This window comes from Macaca nemestrina, chromosome 1, assembly GCF_043159975.1.
Source record: "Macaca nemestrina isolate mMacNem1 chromosome 1, mMacNem.hap1, whole genome shotgun sequence".
Taxonomy (NCBI): domain Eukaryota; kingdom Metazoa; phylum Chordata; class Mammalia; order Primates; family Cercopithecidae; genus Macaca; species Macaca nemestrina.
In genome coordinates, this window is record NC_092125.1 from 148,276,365 (window position 1) to 148,294,458 (window position 18,094).

The 18,094-nt window shown below is 45.2% G+C and overlaps 1 protein-coding gene across 8 annotated transcripts in view; it reads right to left on the bottom strand.

The window, feature by feature from the left end:
* Nucleotides 1–18,094, bottom strand: part of LOC105482767 (uncharacterized) — a 158,058-nt gene that overhangs the window by 139,541 nt on the left and 423 nt on the right. For 6 of the 8 annotated variants that reach the window (XR_011617997.1, XR_011618003.1, XR_011617934.1 and 3 more), the window contains exon 2: nt 17,445–17,584. Coding sequence is in view for 4 of the 8 variants with exons in the window: in XM_071088200.1 (XP_070944301.1) it covers nt 17,480–17,584 (105 nt within the window). In the remaining 4 variants the exon portion in view is untranslated. Of the gene's footprint in view, nt 1–3,661; nt 17,235–17,444; nt 17,585–18,094 lie in introns of those variants that run through there. The other 2 variants (XR_011617964.1, XM_071088074.1) reach the window with 2 other exon arrangements.

Consider the following 18,094-nt stretch of genomic DNA (forward strand, 5'->3'; position numbering starts at 1 on the left):
TAATACTTGGTAATTTTCAACCGAATTTATGTTTAAGAAACCGTTCCCTTGGAAGGCCGAGGCAGGCAGATCATGAGGTCAGGAGATCGAGACCATCCCGGCTAACACGGTGAAACCCCATCTCTACTAAAAATACAAAAAACTAGCTGGGCGTGATGGAGGCCGCCTGTAGTCCCAGCTACTCCGGAGGCTGAGGCAGGAGAATGGCGTGAACCTGGGAGGCAGAGCTTGCTGTGAGCCGAGATTGAGCCACTGCACTCCAGCCTGGGCAACAGAGCAAGACTCCGTCTCAAAAAAAAAAAACAAAAAAAAAAAAAAAAACTGTTCCTCTGTTGAGGGAATCCTGTTGATAGACTGGAAGAGAGACGGGAGGAAGAGGGGCATAAAATAATGTGGCTTCAAAGACAGATGCAGCTCTGCACAGTAAAGTAAGAAATTGGTTTAACTATGGACAGAGACACATTTCCAAAGATGATGTCTCCTTTGGAGGCATATTCCTACCCGAAGAATATAAGAATATGTAACCCAGTGTGTCCACCACTGCCTTGATTTATTGAGAGGTCTGGGGCCAGTTCTGTCTGGTCCCTTCTTGCCCGGGTACTATTCCATGAAGACCCTCCAGGAGACCAAGTCTTCAATCCTGGGGCTTCTAAGTGCCCTGGACCGCTGGGAGCAGGGACTTTTCACATGGTGTGCGAGGGGCAGAGGGCTGGACAAAGCCCTAGGGCACAGGGTTGTCTCTGGGCCTTGCTAGTAATCACTGTGACTGCAGGCCATGAGCAACGTTCACCACAAGCACATGGACATCTAATCTAGGTCCTGAGGACCAGTGGGGGTCTCCAGGAGTGGGGAGCTGATGGGCCACAGTCCATGTTTCAGTAGAGGACAACTATCTCTCCTTCTGCCCTTGGGGTCCTTACCATCTCCCTATCCCCAGCCTGTGGAATCCTCAGTCTGGAGAGCAAAGCTCTCTTTGCAGTTTTGCAGTTACGCAGCATGCTGTTTCTGTCTTCTACCTGCACTGGTGACTTTTGAACTGAAACGCTACAAATTTGGCTAATTCTCTGCTTCAAAAGCAACATCCTTCCCCTAAAGCAATGATAACTCATATCTCGTCTGGCCTGGGAGGAAGATCATCAGAGTGCAAGTGAAGAAAATCAGAGAACACAAAGCTGGAAGAGGTGTGCGGGGGGGAGGGTGGGTAAGAACACAGAGTGAATTATTTAAAACATTAACCCACTTCATACATAGGATCAGGCATTGCGCCTGTATATAAGCCTTGTTATTGTGGAGTTGTGTGTTCTCGTTCACACGGTTTCTAGCAGGGCTACAGGACAGACATGTGGACCTCACATGGAGGAGAAAGCAGAAAAAGTAGCTGGACTGGCTTAGTTCAGCAGAGTCTGGGCTGAACTGTGGATGTCCTCCTGTAGAGTTGAGTGGGGAACCTGGATCTTGGGACATGTACCAGGGTGAGACAATTCTGAGGCATGTTCTATACCAGCTCTGTCTGATAGGAATATACTGAGAGTCACATATGTAATTTCACATTTTCTAGTAGCCACAGTTTGAAAAAGCAAAATGAAACAGATGAAATTAATTTTAATATTAATATATTTATTGAACCTTGTCTACCTAAAATACTATATCAATGTGGTAATCAATATAAAAAATAATACGTTTTACATTATATATATATATATATATACTGTTATAAATCCAATGTGTATTTTACATTTGGAGCGCAACTCAATTCTTACTAGCTACATTTCAAATGCTCAGGAGTCACAAGTGGCTAGTGGCTACCATATTATAGGTCAGGGAAGCTCTATACTCTTTCTCACAGGTTCCCAGTGGGATTGAGCCCCAGTTGCCCACAGTGGTAATCTTCTGATTGATGTCCCCTTTCTAGATTTCCTTTCCTTCCCCGAAGGCCTCCATTCCCCTGCCAATGCTTCCTGGGCTCATCCATCCATCAAATGAACTACTTGCTGTCAACTCCTTCCCTCAAAGTCAGCTTCTGGGAAATCCAACCTAAGATATGATTGTTCTAAGCCCATAAGCACTAAGGATAGCCACATCTTCTGTTAATTAACTTCTTCTCATTGTTGAACTTTCTATTACTTTTACATGGAGTAAATACTTGCTAAAGGTTACAGCAGGGTGTATTCTGTGTTATGACAACCTAGCGGAAAGGTCTGCCCATTCTGGAGCCTGAATAGCAAAGAAGAGAACAATGTCCCCTTCCCTCAGGCCAAAGTGGTGGGAGCAGTAGCAGTGCCCAAGGAGACAGCTGTGCTTAGCAGGGGGGTGACCTCTCGAGTGTCACCAACAGCAATGTGCCTGGGCAACAAGGAGACTGGGGCAGCAGAACACAAAGGACTCATCTTGCTTTCACATAAGATGGCCCTGGGGACCCTCAGATAGGCCAGAGGACAGTTTCCAATCACCAGACCAAGGGAAGGAAGTACTGGCTACCACAATTTTATATTTAAAAGGAAATTTAAAATTTTGTAGGTATAGATGGTAAGGTCAGGACACCCAGTCACAAGTGAATTAATTCTCTTTTTTGTTTTGTTTTGTTTTGTTTTGTTTTTTGAGACGGAGTCTCGCTCTGTTGCCCAGGCTGGAATGCAGTGGTGCACTCTCCACTCTGCAATCTTTGCATCCTAGGTTCAAGAGAATCTCGTGCCTCAGCCTCCTGAGTAGCTGGGACTACAGGTGCACACCACCACACCTGGCTAATTTTTTTGTATTTTTTTGTTGAGACAGAGTTTCACCATGTTGGCCAGGTTGGTCTCGAACTCCTGGCCTCAAGCGATCCATCCACCCGCCTCGACCTCCCAAAGTGTTGGGATTACAGGCGTGAGCCGCCCCGCCCAGCCACAAGTGAATTAATTCTCAATCTGCTGTTTCAGTCAGGATGACTTCAAAGAATCCTCTGTCCATGCCTCTGAGAACAACAAAGAAAAACAATAACCAGTTGAGATGCAGATCAGCTCTGGCACTGTTCATAAATTCTCCTAGAAGAAGTGCTTTCCAAGGAGTGGGAACCTGACTTATAATGATGCCAAACAACACCTGACAAATAACACAGCCCTGAGGGGGTGTGGAGCAAAGATGAAAGAGCAGTTTCACGTCAGCAAGCACTAAAATATTTCTAGAAGAAACCTGACCCCAAAATGCTACATCTACATATATTAACAAAATATTCTGTGATTTATTTATCCAATGAAACTGGAAATTTCCTTCCTGCTCATTTGCACTTTGTCTCCATTTCTCTTATGCAAAATGGAATACCTTTTGAGAATCTAGATGATTATTGCCAGGCACATTTTCTTTTTTTTTTTTTTTTTTTTTTTTTTTTTTGAGACGGAGTCTCGCTCTGTCGCCCAGGCTGGAGTGCAGTGGCCAGATCTCAGCTCACTGCAAGCTCCGCCTCCCGGGTTCCCGCCATTCTCCTGCCTCAGCCTCCCGAGTAGCTGGGACCACAGGCGCCGCCACCTCGCCCGGCTAATTTTTTTTTGTGTTTTTAGTAGAGACGGGGTTTCGCCGTGTTAGCCAGGATGGTCTCGATCTCCTGACCTTGTGATCCGCCCATCTCGGCCTCCCAAAGTGCTGGGATTACAGGCTTGAGCCACCGCGCCCGGCCTACCAGGCACATTTTCACTGGAGCCATCATCTCACCAAATAAAGGCCGGTATATTTCAACCTCCATCAGCCAACATAATAAATGGACAAAACATTATTCAGAAGATGAGTCTAACCTTGTGGCCTTATTTCCTTACCTTCCAAAACCATATGCCTCATCATCTTTTCCAAAAAGTGAATTTAAAATAACAATACTAACATTTCATTTTGGCTTCCACAACACACTCTACTGAAATTACTCTCTCTAAAGTCACCAGCAATTCCCTATCCTAATACCAGGGGTCTGCTCTCAGTTATCTTCCTACTTGAATTTTCTGCAGCATGCAACATATTGAACAATCTTTTCTTTGTTCACTCCATTGCAATAAATATTTATTAGTACCTACTATAAGCCAAGCACTGTTGTAAACATCTTCAGTATATTAGAAAATAAAACAAAGACCTCTTCCCTTCTGGAGCTTACATTGTGGCATAAGAAGACATCATAAACCATAACCCTAAGGAAACGATAATGTTAGAAGGTGGAGACCAAACTGCCCTGTGGTGTAGCAAGGAAGGTCTTGAGCTTTGAAGGCAGGAAAGCATGATTCAGAGACTGGAGATAACAGAAAGCTGTGGGGTGACATGAGATTTTCTGCAAAAATATTCCCAAACAGTCTGTGACTTCCTAAGCATCACAAAATGCCAATGTGACTAGATCTCTTATAGAAAACAGAGTTGGGGTGTTGCTTCCCAGCTGGCTCTGGCAAGTTCTATGGATTCCCTCAAAGCCACCTCTCCGGGCTCTCTCACTCCTGCCACTGCATTGAGTTCGGGTCCTGAGTTCTGCCTGGATGACCGCCTTAGCCTTCAAGTTGCAGTCCTTTCTGGAGCCCCAGTCTTACTATCATCCACTTCACTCCCCATAGTGCTGCCTGGTGGACTGATTGTCCCCTAAAATACAAATCAAATCCTGGCACTAGCTTTTTCCAGAAGTGGACATCCTAAATTGGCAATATGCTTTCCAAAGAGCCCCTGATAATATAGACACTGAGAGACACATGCTCATCTGCTGGAAGAAGCATACCTAGAAAAAGCACAATGGAATCCATTTTTCTCATGAAACTAGAACAAAATGCTACTCCTATTAAAGAGGGTTGACATGCTTTTCATTGCTTTAGGAACTACCCGTAGTTGAAATCAACAGCAAAGATTCTAAGGAACTGCAGGTCATTGACAGAGGTAAACTAATTTCAACAGCAATCCAGATAATCACGAGTGGTTGGTTTGGGGGCTTTAGAGGTGTCACCAAGCAGTTTAAAGCACAGGAAGCAAGCTCACTGCCTGGAAGGTGAGGAGCTGCAGACTAATCCCTAAATTTAGCATCTTGATATGGGTGAAAGCAAACTAGGTACACGATTGCCCAATCAGAAACACAGAATCAACTCACTTAGCAATAGCGAGTTATGTTTCTGCTCTGAAGGTAGGTCAGCAGTGTACAGGCATTGCCCAGAGGAAACTCACCCAGGGAGGCAGTCTGGGGCTGAGTTTCCTCAAGGAAGCATGGTTGAAGGAAGAAACTGCAGTGTAGCTGAAATAAATCAAGGTTATCATCAAGAAGATGGTGCTGACAAGTTTCAGATCTAAAGGATGAATTAATAATGATACTAAGTCTCAAGAATAGTGAAATCCTGATCATTACTCCCATCTCCTGCCTGCATGGTATATGCAGAAACTAAGCACTCTCTAACCTTTACATGAATCAACGAGATAAGATGTTGCTATTTCTTTTTCTTTAAATGTCAGTGTTTCCCAATACTCCACCTTTACCCCTCTTCTCCTATTTAAGCTTTTTCCTAGGTGGATGAGGAACCTGGGGCATGGAGCATTCAGGTAACTTGCCTGAACCCGAACAGTGAGTAACAGGACTACAAGGAGTGACTCAACCCCAAGTAAAGTAAGTCTGAAAACCAGTGAATGAGGCGTGAGTCAGAAATGATAAAGACAGAGGTCAGGATGGAGAATGGGGCAAGGAATGGGTTGGTGCAAGCAGGTTAGAACCAAGGCCAGGAGGAACTACAGAACACTGAATTTTCCTTTGGCTGTTTCCTGGTGTATCCCAGAAGTAAGAATGGCTGTTGAGAGGAACCACGAAAGTAATGAAAAAAGTATGCTGACATAAAAGGGGTTAAGAATGACCTCCAATTGAGGCCAGGTGCGGTGGCTCACGCCTATAATCCTGGGACTTTGGGAGGCCAAGAGGGGCGGATCACCTGAAGTCAGGAGTTCGAGACCAGTCTGGCTGACGTGGCAAAACCCCGTCTCTACCAAAAATACAAAAAAATTAGCTGGGCATGATGATGGGTGCCTGTAATCCCAGCTATTTCGGAGGCTGAAGCAGGAGGATCGCTTGAACCCATGAGACAGATGTTGCAGTGAGCCAAGATCACACCATTGCACTCCAGCCTGGGTGAAAAGAGCAAAACTCCAGCTCAAAAAAAAAAAAAAAGAATGACCTCTCAGTCACTCATTCAACATGTGTTTACAGAACACCTAGCATATGTCAGGCTCTGTTCTAGGAGCAGCATTGAAAAAGTAAATAAAATACTGGCCTCACTGGAGTTACACCCTAGTTGAATAATAATAGATTAAATATGAAACACTAAAAATAATAGATTGCATATGCCCTGTTGTCATAGCCAGCCCTTTCCAAGTCAAAACCCCAGTAAAACCAGATTAACAAATTAGAGGAAGAATAAAGGAGAAAAATAACAACTTCTGACCCTTCAGGCCAAGCTCTTCCTCATCTAGCAGAGATGCCCAAGATACAAGTGGCTCTGGCAGTGTGAATAGTGGCTTAGAGTTGGGCACACTCAAAATCACTAGGCCAAGCCAAGCACCATGGCTCATGCTTATAATCCCAGCACTTTGGAAGGCCAAGGCAGAAGGATTGCTTGAGCCCAGGAGTTCAAGACCAGCCAAGGCAACAAAGTGAGACCCCCATCTCTAAAAAAATTAAAAAATTACCTGGGCATGGTGGTGTGCACCTGTGGTCCCAGCTACATGGGAGGTTGAGGCAGGAGAATCGCTGGAGCCAGGAGGTCGAGGCTGCAGTGAGCCTTATTCACACCACTGCACTCCAGCCTGGGTGACAGAGTGAGACCTTGTCTCAAAGAAAAATAAAAATCACTAGGCCAATCACATCACCTTCTGGTTTTGGGGGGGTTTTTTAAGAGACAGAGTCTTGCCCTGTAGCCCAGGTGGGAGTGCAGTGGCACAATCATAATCACGGTAGCCTTTAACTCCTAGGCTCAAGGAACCTTCCCGCTTCAGCCTACCAAGTAGCTAGGACTACAGGTGCAGATAGGGTCTCATTATGTTGCCAAGGCTGGTCTCAAACTCCTGGCCTCAAGTGATTCTCCTGCCTTGGCCTCCCAAAGCACTGGGATTACAGGCATGAGCCACTATGCCCAGCCAACTTCTCATTTTTTAATTACCTTCTATGACTCCCTCACCAAAAAAAAAAAAAAAAAAATACACACACACACACACATATATATACATACACACACACATACCCACACACATATATATAGAGTTTGGGTTATGCTTGCTTGAATACCTTGCAGGAAAGAAACATTACTTCCCAATGCAGCTCACTCTAGAGAAGTTTAGGTTTGGTTTGGTTTTGTTAACCTTATACTGACTCTGACATTAAATTTTTTTATAACTTAGGTGATAGGTCAACAGGTGCAGCAAACCACCATGGCACATGTTTACCTATGTAACAAACCTACACATTTGGCACATGTATCCTGGAACTTAAAATAAAATTAATTTTTAAAAAATCATTTTATATTTTCAGTTTGGGGTTATCCACAAATTAATAAAAATGCTTTCTGGATAAGTGGCTTTCAAACAATGCTCTGTAAAGCCCTTGGTGCTTTGAGGAAGTTGCTCAGAAGTACTGGGGCAAGGTGGGTGGGCAAGAGAGAAAACTTCTACCGACCCAGTAGACAGGGCCTTGAGTTTAGTTTCCACAGAGAATTTTATTGGAAGAAAGGGTTGCATAGTTAGAAAAACATTTGAAAACCCCTGTTCCAGATATTCATCCCACAAGTCACTATTATAAATGTTGAATCGAATAGAGTTGAGAGCAGAGCATTAAGATACATTTCCCTGCATGCGGATGGCAATCACTGTGTCTTGGGTATGGCAGGAAAGCCAGGTGCCAATCAATCTCATTGTTCCACATGGACCCCCAAGGCTTATGAAAGACCCTGTAAATGTCTCCCTGAAGCTGTCAGAGTGTGCCCTTTTAAGTTTCATCATTCATCGGGATCATTGCTTTTCAGCCCTGGCTCTGCATTAGAATCAACTGGGAAGTTTTAAAACTACCACTGCTCCTCAAGAAATTAAATATCGTTACCACGCAACCCAGCCATTTCACTCCTAGATATATACCCAAGAAAAATGAAAACCCAAGTTCAAATGTCTGAAGGCCACATCCCTATATACCAGCTGGTGAATACTGGGGGAGGGATTAGATGTCCCAATTTGCAAATGAATTTTTATAATATTATTCATAACAGCCATATAGCCATACGAATAGCATTATTCATAATGGCCAAAATATGTGGAAATAATCCAAATGTCTCTCAAATGATGATTGCATAAATAAAATGTGACATATTTATACAATGGAATATTATTCAGTCATAAAAAGAAATGAAGTACTGATTTGTGCTATAGCATGGATGAACCTTGAAAACATTGTTAAGTGAAAGAAGCCAGACACAAAAGGCCACATATTGTATCATTCCATTTATATTAAATGTTCAGTATGGCAAATCTATAGCAATAAAAAGTAGACTAATGGTTGTCTAGGGCTAAGAAAGATGAGAGGATTAGGGGTGGCTACAGATACAACTATCCTTTTGGAGTGATTAAATATTCTGAAATTGATTGTGGTGATGGTTGTAGAACTGTGAATATACTTAAAACCACTGAATTGTATACTTTAAATTGTATATGTATAAACATATACTTAAATTGTATGGTATGTATATTATACCTCAATAAAACTGTTACCACAAAGATAGTAACTACCACTGCTTTGGCATCCACAGAATTTTTGTTAGGTAAAGTATTTTATTAAAGAACAATTTAAATATATATAAAACAAGTGTTATGGTTTGAATAGGTAGCCTTCAAAATTCAGGTGTTGCCAATATGACAGTATTAAGAGGTGGGGCTTTTAAAAGGTGATTAGGCCATGAGGGCTCCTCACTTAGCAATAGAACTGGTGCTTTTATAGAATGGCTTCATGTAAGGAATTCATTCCTCTTGCTCTTCTACCTTCCACCATATGAAAACTTAGCATTTCTCCTCTCTGAAGAATGCTGGCAATAAGGCATCATCTTAGAAGCAGAGCGCAGCCCTCATCAGACACCAAATGCTGGTGCTTTGATCTTGGACTTCCAGCCTTCAGAACTGCTTGAAGAAATTTTCTCTGACCCCACACCCTTGGGGCTAGTCTGGAATATAGGCCTTTCCTTCATATTTCCAAGACACAGCTCTGTTTGCTTCTGTGATCTTTGAGAGTGGAGGCACCTTTTCTTATTCATATTCATATTCCATTCTTGGTCTCTCTATATACAGTGTCCCCTTGGCAGTAAATACCTCCTTTAAATAGAGGAAATTCTCTAGCACATACACTAAAATCATGGCTTCTCCCTAGTGAGAGGGATGGACTCTGGAAAGCAATAGAGACGATGGTGGAAATAACAGCTCAGTACTCCTCCCATTCACTTTGGATTTTTCCAAAGAATTGTTTTAATTGCTCTAGGTGGGACTTGGATGTCCATTCCCAAGTGATTCTATTAAATAGCCTAGACTGAGGACCACTGACTCCAGTCATGGGAATGGGAAGGGAAATGACTGATTTTGAGGGATGTCACCCGCAAAGAATATTAAAGGAGTAAGTAGCTCCTGAAAGCCTAGACGCTCCCACTCTAGGCTTTCAAGAGCTGCTCCTTCAATATTCTTTTCTGAGGCTGGGCACGGTGGCTCATGCCTGTAATCCCAGCACTTTGAGGGACCAAGGCAGATGGATCACTTGAGCCCAAGAGTTCAAGACTAGCCTGGGCAATATGGTGAAACCCCATCTCTACAAAAAATACAAAAATTAGCTGGGCATGGTGGTGCATGCCTGTAGTCCCAGCACCTTGGGAGGCTGAGGCAGGAGGATCACTTGAGCCCAGGAGGTTGAAGCTGCAGTGAGCTGATGTCATGGGGTGGGTGTCACTTCACCAGCCAGAAACCTGTGTGGCCAGTGGGGCTTTTGTCTGAGCTTTTACTCGGGCCTGCTGGGCTTGTCCCACCCAATCAGCCTGGCAGGCTGTGCACAGCTTGCACTACTGGCCTGAATCTCATGCCTGCCAAGGGGCAGCCAGGCAGGCACAGAGCAGCGAGGGGTGTGTGAGTGAGCAAGTATGGGGCCCAGCCACTGAGCACAGCCAGGCACACTGGCTGCGGTGGGGCAGGCAGCTCCAAGCACCAGCACAGGTGCCAGCTCCCTGTGAGGCTGTGATGGGACCAGGTGTACTACAGGCATTTTCCATGGCTGGCACTGAGGAATGCAGTGGCACCCGGAAGCCTGGAGATGCCAGGAACCACAGAGTCCCATAGAGGGTGTCACAGCCCTGGCTTGGGGAGCTCCTAGGTCTGGGCTCCCAGAAGGGCTGCAGCTCTTCTCTCCTTCTTGTTGCCCACAACATGGTGAGCAAGGGGCGTATTTCAGACCCATTTGTGTTACAGCTTTTTTAGCCCAGGCATTCAGCATGTCCCAAGTTCTTGTCCTGTGTCTAGGAAGAATGAGGTACACAGACAGGTGGAGGGTGAGCAAGTCAAAGAGGAGCTTTACTGAGTGACAGAACAGCTTAGAGGAAACCACAGTGGGTAGCTCCTCTCCACAGGCAGATTGTCCCAACAGTGTTCAGCTCTCAGCAGAGGAGACCCTAGAGTGGGCAGCTCCTCTCTGCAGCTGGTAGTCCCAACTTATGCCCAGCTCTCAGCAGAGAGGAAATCCTGGAGCACATAGCTCCTCTCCAAAGGTAGGTCATCTGGTCATCGGAGTCTGGCTGAATCTAGGGATTTTTATGGGCTTCAGAGGGGAGGAAGTACATGCTGATTGGTTCATGGGTGGCCATGGGCGGGCCTGAAAACAGCACCCTAAGTTCCCATTCTGGCCCATCAGCCCCACCACCAGGCTTTAGGCCATCCCTGGCTTGAAGGTGAGGCTTCACCAGGGACCTGCCCCTTTCTGCCCAGGAGCCTGTTTGCCTCCTGCCACTGCCCAAGCTATTTGTGCTGAGGGGTGCCTGCAGGCCCACGCTGAGCCACCCTCAGTGCTCCCTCAGTCTCCCTCCTATGCTCATCAGTGCCCAAAGCCTGGAGGGGAGGCAAGGCGGCAGGGGGCTGGCATCTCAGTGCTGCTCTGAGCATGCGTACACCCAGCTGGGTTGCAACAGGGCCTGGGCTTGGCCTCAACTTTGCTCTAAAATCAGAGTGGGCACCAGGAGTTGGGGAGAAGCCAGGCAGCAGGAGCAGGCACTTCTGAGCCTGCAGGGGCAGGGTCAGAAGTCATCCCCCAAGAGATGCCTGGGTCCACAGCCGTGGCTGGATGGCTGCAGCTGTGCCTGGGAGGGCAGGGGACCTGCCTGATTCTGGCCCCCAAGAGCACAGGGATGTCCAGGTTTGGAGCTGTGCCTGGGCAGCTGAAGCTGCACTGGGGGAGCAAAAGGCTCCCACCCTGCCAGCTCAGAAGTGGGCAGGGCTTCCACAGTTCCCGGCTCCTCCCAGCTCTGTCGAGCTCGCAGCCCTGGCCACGCCCCTCCCCACCCCAGCCACTGCAGCCAGTGTCATGACAGCAGTCACTCCAGATGGGCCACCCATGCCATCACTAAGATTGCAACACTGCACTCCAGCCTGGGCAACAGAGCAAGACCCTGTCTCAAAAAAAAAAAAAAAAAAAGTTATTTTCTGGAATTATGCTTGCCATCAAACCCCACCTGGAGTTTGCAAATATCATCTTCCTCTTTCTGAGACTTGCATTAGTTAACATTGCCGGTCTTCAGCTACTCTCATTGTTGCACATTGCCCTTCATGAATCCTAAGCTGGAGCAGATACACCCATTTGTGAGGCTCAGGATATAATGATTCAGAGAATGCTCAAGCATCCTAGCTTCTTCTGAATCATTATGTCCTGAAGCACTTAGCTCAGTCTACAGCTAATAATTAAGAACACTGGCCTTATTATCAAGGCTGAACTGGAATCCCAGTTCTGCTACTTGGTGGGAGAAGGAACTTGGGCAAATCTTGTTTCTAAGCTTCAGATTTCTCATCTCTAAAGTGAGGATAATAAAGCCTACCTGTAAGGACTGTTATAGGCATTAAATTCCCACCACAGATGTAAAGCGCTTGGCTCAGAGTGAATGTGAAATAAACTGCTAGTGATTATTTCTTCCCAGGGAGTTGTAAGACTGGGAGATCTAGCCCCTCCTCCAATATCCCCCTGCTGGTATATTGGTATACAACCTCCAAACATTCAGGATTCATAGCAGGTGCCTGCCTGCACTCTTCAAACTAGTCTTCTAGGGGGAAGGCAAAGGGAATGATCACTTATCTCTGGTTCCCTCATCAGCCCCAGCAATGTCCTAGTGATGGGATGCACTAGCAAATATTGTCAGAGCATTTTCTCAGGTCCACGCCCACCACCCTACACTTTCCTGGTCTTTCCTTCCTAAGCCGAGAGCCATTCCTAGAGACAGGACCCCCAGGAGTCTTCACAAAGTCCCTGTGCTGAACATCTGAATTTCACCACATAGTATCTTGCCATTAAAACCTAAGAGTGTCTGTCTCGGAATTGGCCACTTTTTTCTTCCAACCATTTACAGAAAATGGATAATCCATAATTTACAATTCCACAACCACCTGGAATAGAATTTGTTGCTCAATACAGCATCTGACATCTGACAGGAAGTATGGAATAAATAATCAACAAGCAGTTAAAGCTCCACGTGTTAAAATCCTCCCACCCAGCTTAAATACTGGGTGAACTCCTCTTTCATGTTGTTTTATCAGTCAGAATGGTTTCCTCTTCCCTACCTCTGAATTCTTATTATCACTATCTTTATTGCATACTTACTAATTGATCCAAGATCCTACAGCTAATAATCGGCAAATGTAGAATTCAGCTGTACTGACTTGAATAGCATCTCCCCAAAATTCACATCTACTGGAACCTGGAATGTGAACTTATTTCAAAATAGTCTTTGGCTGGCATGGTGGCTTATGCCTATAATCCCAGCAATTTGGGAGGCTGAGGCAGGAGGATCATTTGAGCCCAGGAATTGGAAACCAGCCTGGCCAACATAACAAGACACTGTCTCTACAAAAGTAAAAATTAAAAAAAAAAATAGCTGAGCATGGTGGCACATGTCTGTATTCTCAGCTACTTGGGAGGCTAAGGAGGAGGACTGCTTGAGCCCAGAAATTTGAGGCTTCCATGAGCCATGACTGTGCCATTGTACTCCAGTCTGGGTGACAGAGAAAGACCGTCTCAAAAGAATAAAAAAATGTGTCTTTACAGATGTAATCAAGTTAAGGTAAGGTCATACTGAATTAGGGTGGGCCCTAAATCCAGTGACTGGCGTTTTAAAAAGAAGGAAACGTGGACACAGAAACACAGGAGGAGACACAGAGAGGAAGGTCATGTGAAGATGGAGGCTGGGGTGGGAGTGATGCCACCACAAGCTGAGGAATGCCAAGGATTTCCAGAAGCCACCAGAAGTGAGGAAGAGGCAAGGAAAGAATCCTCCCTCGTGGCTTCAGAGAGAGCATGGCACTGCCAATTTTGGACTTCCAGCCTCCAGAACTGTGAGGGAATAAATATCTGTTAAGCCACCTTGTTTTTGGTAATTTGGTATGATGGCCCTAGGAAACTAATACACTGTCTGTCAGGGATCAGACATCCTCATTCTTAATGATATCTCATCTGTACCACGATGTTATGCAGCCTTATGCTTGTAGCACCTAAACCGTATCCCTCATAGCACATTTCTCAGGTGCCTTCTATTTCACAGTAGCAGGCAGATGGAGTACCTAGAAGTTGAGGTGGTATGGAGGCTGTGTTAAGGGATGAGGAAGAAGTAGGATTATTGCAAGGTAGTGGATGGGCAGGGCTGTTTTCTTGAAACTATGCCCAAACTTCATTGTTAGACAGACCCTGTGATTTAGCAGAAAGAGGAAAATTAGTTTACTAATGAAAGAATTGTGATGCATTAGAAAGCAAGAAGGATGGGGAGTTGCAAAGCCTGCCACAAACGAGCTCTGTGATTAAGCACGTGGTATTCAGATGTGGCTTTTTAAGCTAGGCAATCCATCTTGGGAACATTGACACATAGTCTGAAAAGCAAAATATTACTCTTTCAGCTATAAAAAAACTCCTGTAATCCTCATTCAGTCCCACCCAATCCCTGATCCTCATTCTGTAACTCCCAATTCTTACACAGAGCAGACACTTAACTTTTTAGTTGACTAAATAAATAAGGGAATGAATACTGAGAATAGAAAAGGGTTGGAGGTGTCAGAAATGAAATGATGGTCAAGGAAAGAGAAAGACTCAGATGTATAGTAAGGGCATGGAAGAATGTTCATGAATCAAAGATGTCTGCCACTAACATTTGATAATCAAAAGCCATAACAAGCAAATGTGGCAATATATCAATATCTGTTCAATCTTGGCAGTGAGCGTAGGGTGTTTGTAATATTCTTTATAGTTTGGTGGGCTTAAAATGTTTCCTTTAAAAAAGAACTACAGTGCAGTAGCAACCTCAAAATGAGTGCATTAAACTGGCAGCATTCAATTCACTTGCTTTGATGAGTGAACCCTCTCCTTCATCAGCAGAACTGATCTGACTGTGGTAAAAACAGTTCATTCCCACACACAGATAGACCAACACAACCCTTTTGGAGAGCACCTGCAAAAATATATACGAAAAGCCATAAAATATTCATTTCCTTGGGCTTTGTACTCCTGGTTCTGGGAACTTATGCAAAGGCAATGATAATTTGAAAGGAAAACTGATGAAAATATGTAAATTCTATGACAATTTTTTAGTAACAATGAACACTTGGGAACAATTTAAGGTGTCAGTGGGGAGTGCTCACCACTGCCCCAACCCCGGTCACGCCACCCTAAGCTGTGCCTGGATGGCTGTGTGTAAGGAACATGGCTGTGGTTTGGTCAAGGACAGGCCAAGGTAAACATCCACAGGGACTCAGCGAGTTTACAGCGCAGGCGTATAACTCCACTTGTTATCAGAGCTATGCAGTCATTACATGGGAAGGCCATCCCTTGGCTCTAAGCCACTATTGTCTGTAAAAGGTATAATTGCCCATTGACACTGTGCAGACGTGCTGGCACCCAGAGAGAGAAAGAGAGCCAGAGCTGTCCATCTTGGAGACTGACAGTGGGGAGCCAGGACACAGCTCGGCTTGCTTGTGCCCAGAGGGAGAAAGAGTTAAGCTGCTGACCCTGAAGGCAAGGGAGAGTCAGCCACGCAGCTGTGTAGGGGAGCCGCCAGACTAAGCAGCTGAGACAAGGTGGACAGTGTAGAGAGCTAGTGTAAGAAAGCTGTTGACGAGAGCTGCTGCTGAGTAAAATCATCTTTCACCTGCCTATAGTCCCCTGAGTGTTCTTTCTGCTCATCCACCCACTCCCCTTAGACCTCAGCATGGGCTGGAACCTGACCCCAAGCATGACATTTGGTGCAGTCATGAACCTGACATTGTGGTAGCCTCCACCCAGTCTCTGGTTCTGCCCTTGCCCCTGCCATCTACTCTCCACTTAGCAACCAGGGTGATCCTTTCAAAATGAAATCAAACTGCTTCCTTGCTTCATTTCAAAATGCTCCCACCACCCTCACTGCTCCACCCTGGTCTGAACCACAACCTCTGGGGCCTGGATAAAGCAATAACTCCCTAAATGGTTTTCCCTCTTCCATCTTTTTTCCCCTTAGCACAAAAGTAAAAGTGCTTCCTTTCAAATCACAAATCAGATCATGTCACTCTGCTCAGAACCTTCCAGTGGCTTCCCGTCTGACTCAGCACACTCATGACTCAGCACACAAGGAGTTCATCTCCTTCCAGTTACACTGAGCATTTTTGTTGGTTGCCGGCTGTACTCATAATGCTCTCTCCTTATATCCACACAGCTTACTCCCTCACTTCCTTTAAGCATAAATGAAATCCCTTATCTTGGTATTGACAAGCCGAGAGCAGACTCTCCCAAAGTGAGCAGTGAGGTCATGACCACTCTAGTTTAAATTTTAACCAATCCATACAGTCTCATCCTGCTTCCCTGTTTTATTTTTTCCTCTTAGCATTTATCATCTTCTAATAAATTAAATAACTTACATATAGGCAAGCATGGGGGATCACGCCTGTAATCCCAGCACTTTGGGAGGCTGAGGTGGGCAGATCACCTGAGGTCAGGAGTTTAAAACAAACTTGGCCAACGTGATGAAACCTCATCTCTACTAAAAGTACAACAATTAGCCGGATGTGGTGGCATGCGCCTGTAGTCCCAGCTACTCAAGAGGCTGAAGCAGGAGAATTGCTTGAACCCGGGAGGCAGAGGTTGCAGTAAGCCGAGATGGTGCCATTGCACTCCAGCCTGGGCAACAGAGTGAGGCTCCGTCTCAAAACAATAAATTAATTAATTTTTTAAAATAACTTAGATATAGCCGGGCGTGGTGGCACATGCCTGTAATCCCAGCTACTCGGGAGGCTGAGGCAGGAGAATCACTTGAACCTGGGAGGCAGAGGTTGCAGTGAGCCGAGATCGTGCCACTGCACTCCAGCCTGTGTGACAGAGTGAGATTCTGTCTCCAAATAAATAAATAAATAAACTTAGATAAAATTTTTCAAGTGCCTACCTCTTCTGCCCCAAACACACATACGCTAGAATATAAATTCCATGAGGAAAGGGATTTTTATTGGTTTTGTTCACAGCTGTTTTCCTAGCACCTAGAACAGTGTCTGGCACATAGTGGACATTCAAAAAACATTTGTTAAATGAAAGGATGAATGGTTAAGCAAATCAGATGGAAGATGATGAACAATTAAGCAATCAGAAAAAATACTGTCCTTGTATAATGTGTCAACATGGAAACAGGACATAATGTAAACATCAGAATCCCTGTGCTGTGATTCCAGTTTTTGTGGCTCTGGTTACATTGTGTGTGTGTGTGTGTGTGTGTGTGTGTGTGTGTGTGTGTGTGTGTGTTTTTGCTTTCCCTTTCCTTAAACATTGGCTTTCCCAAGTTTGTCCTTGGTCCTCCTGTCATTGTTATCTACTCTTGTGGCTTCAAATACCATCGAGTTTATTTATAGTTTATTTAGCATGTTGTCCAAGCGACCATCTTGGGCCCAGGGCCCTACCTGTAGCTTGTCATCCACACTTCTCAGGTTGCTTTTTACACAGCACCATAGTAGTTAGAATATGGTCTGGGGATAGTCGTGTCTTCATCAGTCTCCCCCTATAAAATGGAGGACTCATAGTATAAGTTGCCTAGAACATATTAGTGAGGACTCAATAAATGTTTGAGTAGGATGAGCCGGGTGGCTTATGCCTATAGTCCCTGCACTTTGGGAAGCCAAGGCGGGTGGATGGCTTAAGCCCAGGAGTTTGAGACCAGCCTGGGCAACATGGCGAAACTCCATCTCTATAAAAAATACAAAAAAATTACCTGGGCTGGTTGGTGGTGCACGCCTGGAGTCCCTGCTACTTGGTGGCTGAGGTGGAAGGATCGCTTGAGCCGTGGAAGCGGAGGCTGCAGTGAGCCGAGATCGCACCACTACACTCCAGGCTGGGCAACAGAGTGAGATCCTGTCTCCATAAATAAATAAATAATCAGTTGAGTGCATACTGTATGCCAACTACCTTTAAGAACTTTATATATGATCCCAGCAGCCCTAAAATGTAAGCATATCTATCTCCATTACACAGATTAACTAATGAGGAAAAATTACGTTTACAATGAACAGTGACCAAAAAGTATGCAAACATTAAACTAGGTGTTAAAGTGGTGGGATTGTAGGTGCTTTCTTTTTTTCTTTCAAAAATTTCTTTAGTAGTTAGGCTGTTTGTGTGTATGCATGTGTATGTGTATATGAGTGCGTTCGTGTGTGACCGAAACAGTAACCGGCAAACATAGCAACAGGACATTGTAGGGCAGGGTCTGGGAAAAGGGGAGGAACCCGAAGGTACTGACAAGCCCAGACCAGACTCCCCCGAAGTGAGCAGGCAGCAAAGGCTGAAAGTGCCAGCTGCCTGGGCACTCACGGACCCCACCCACGGAAACGATGCCTTATGAGGAAGCTAACCTGGGCCACTTAC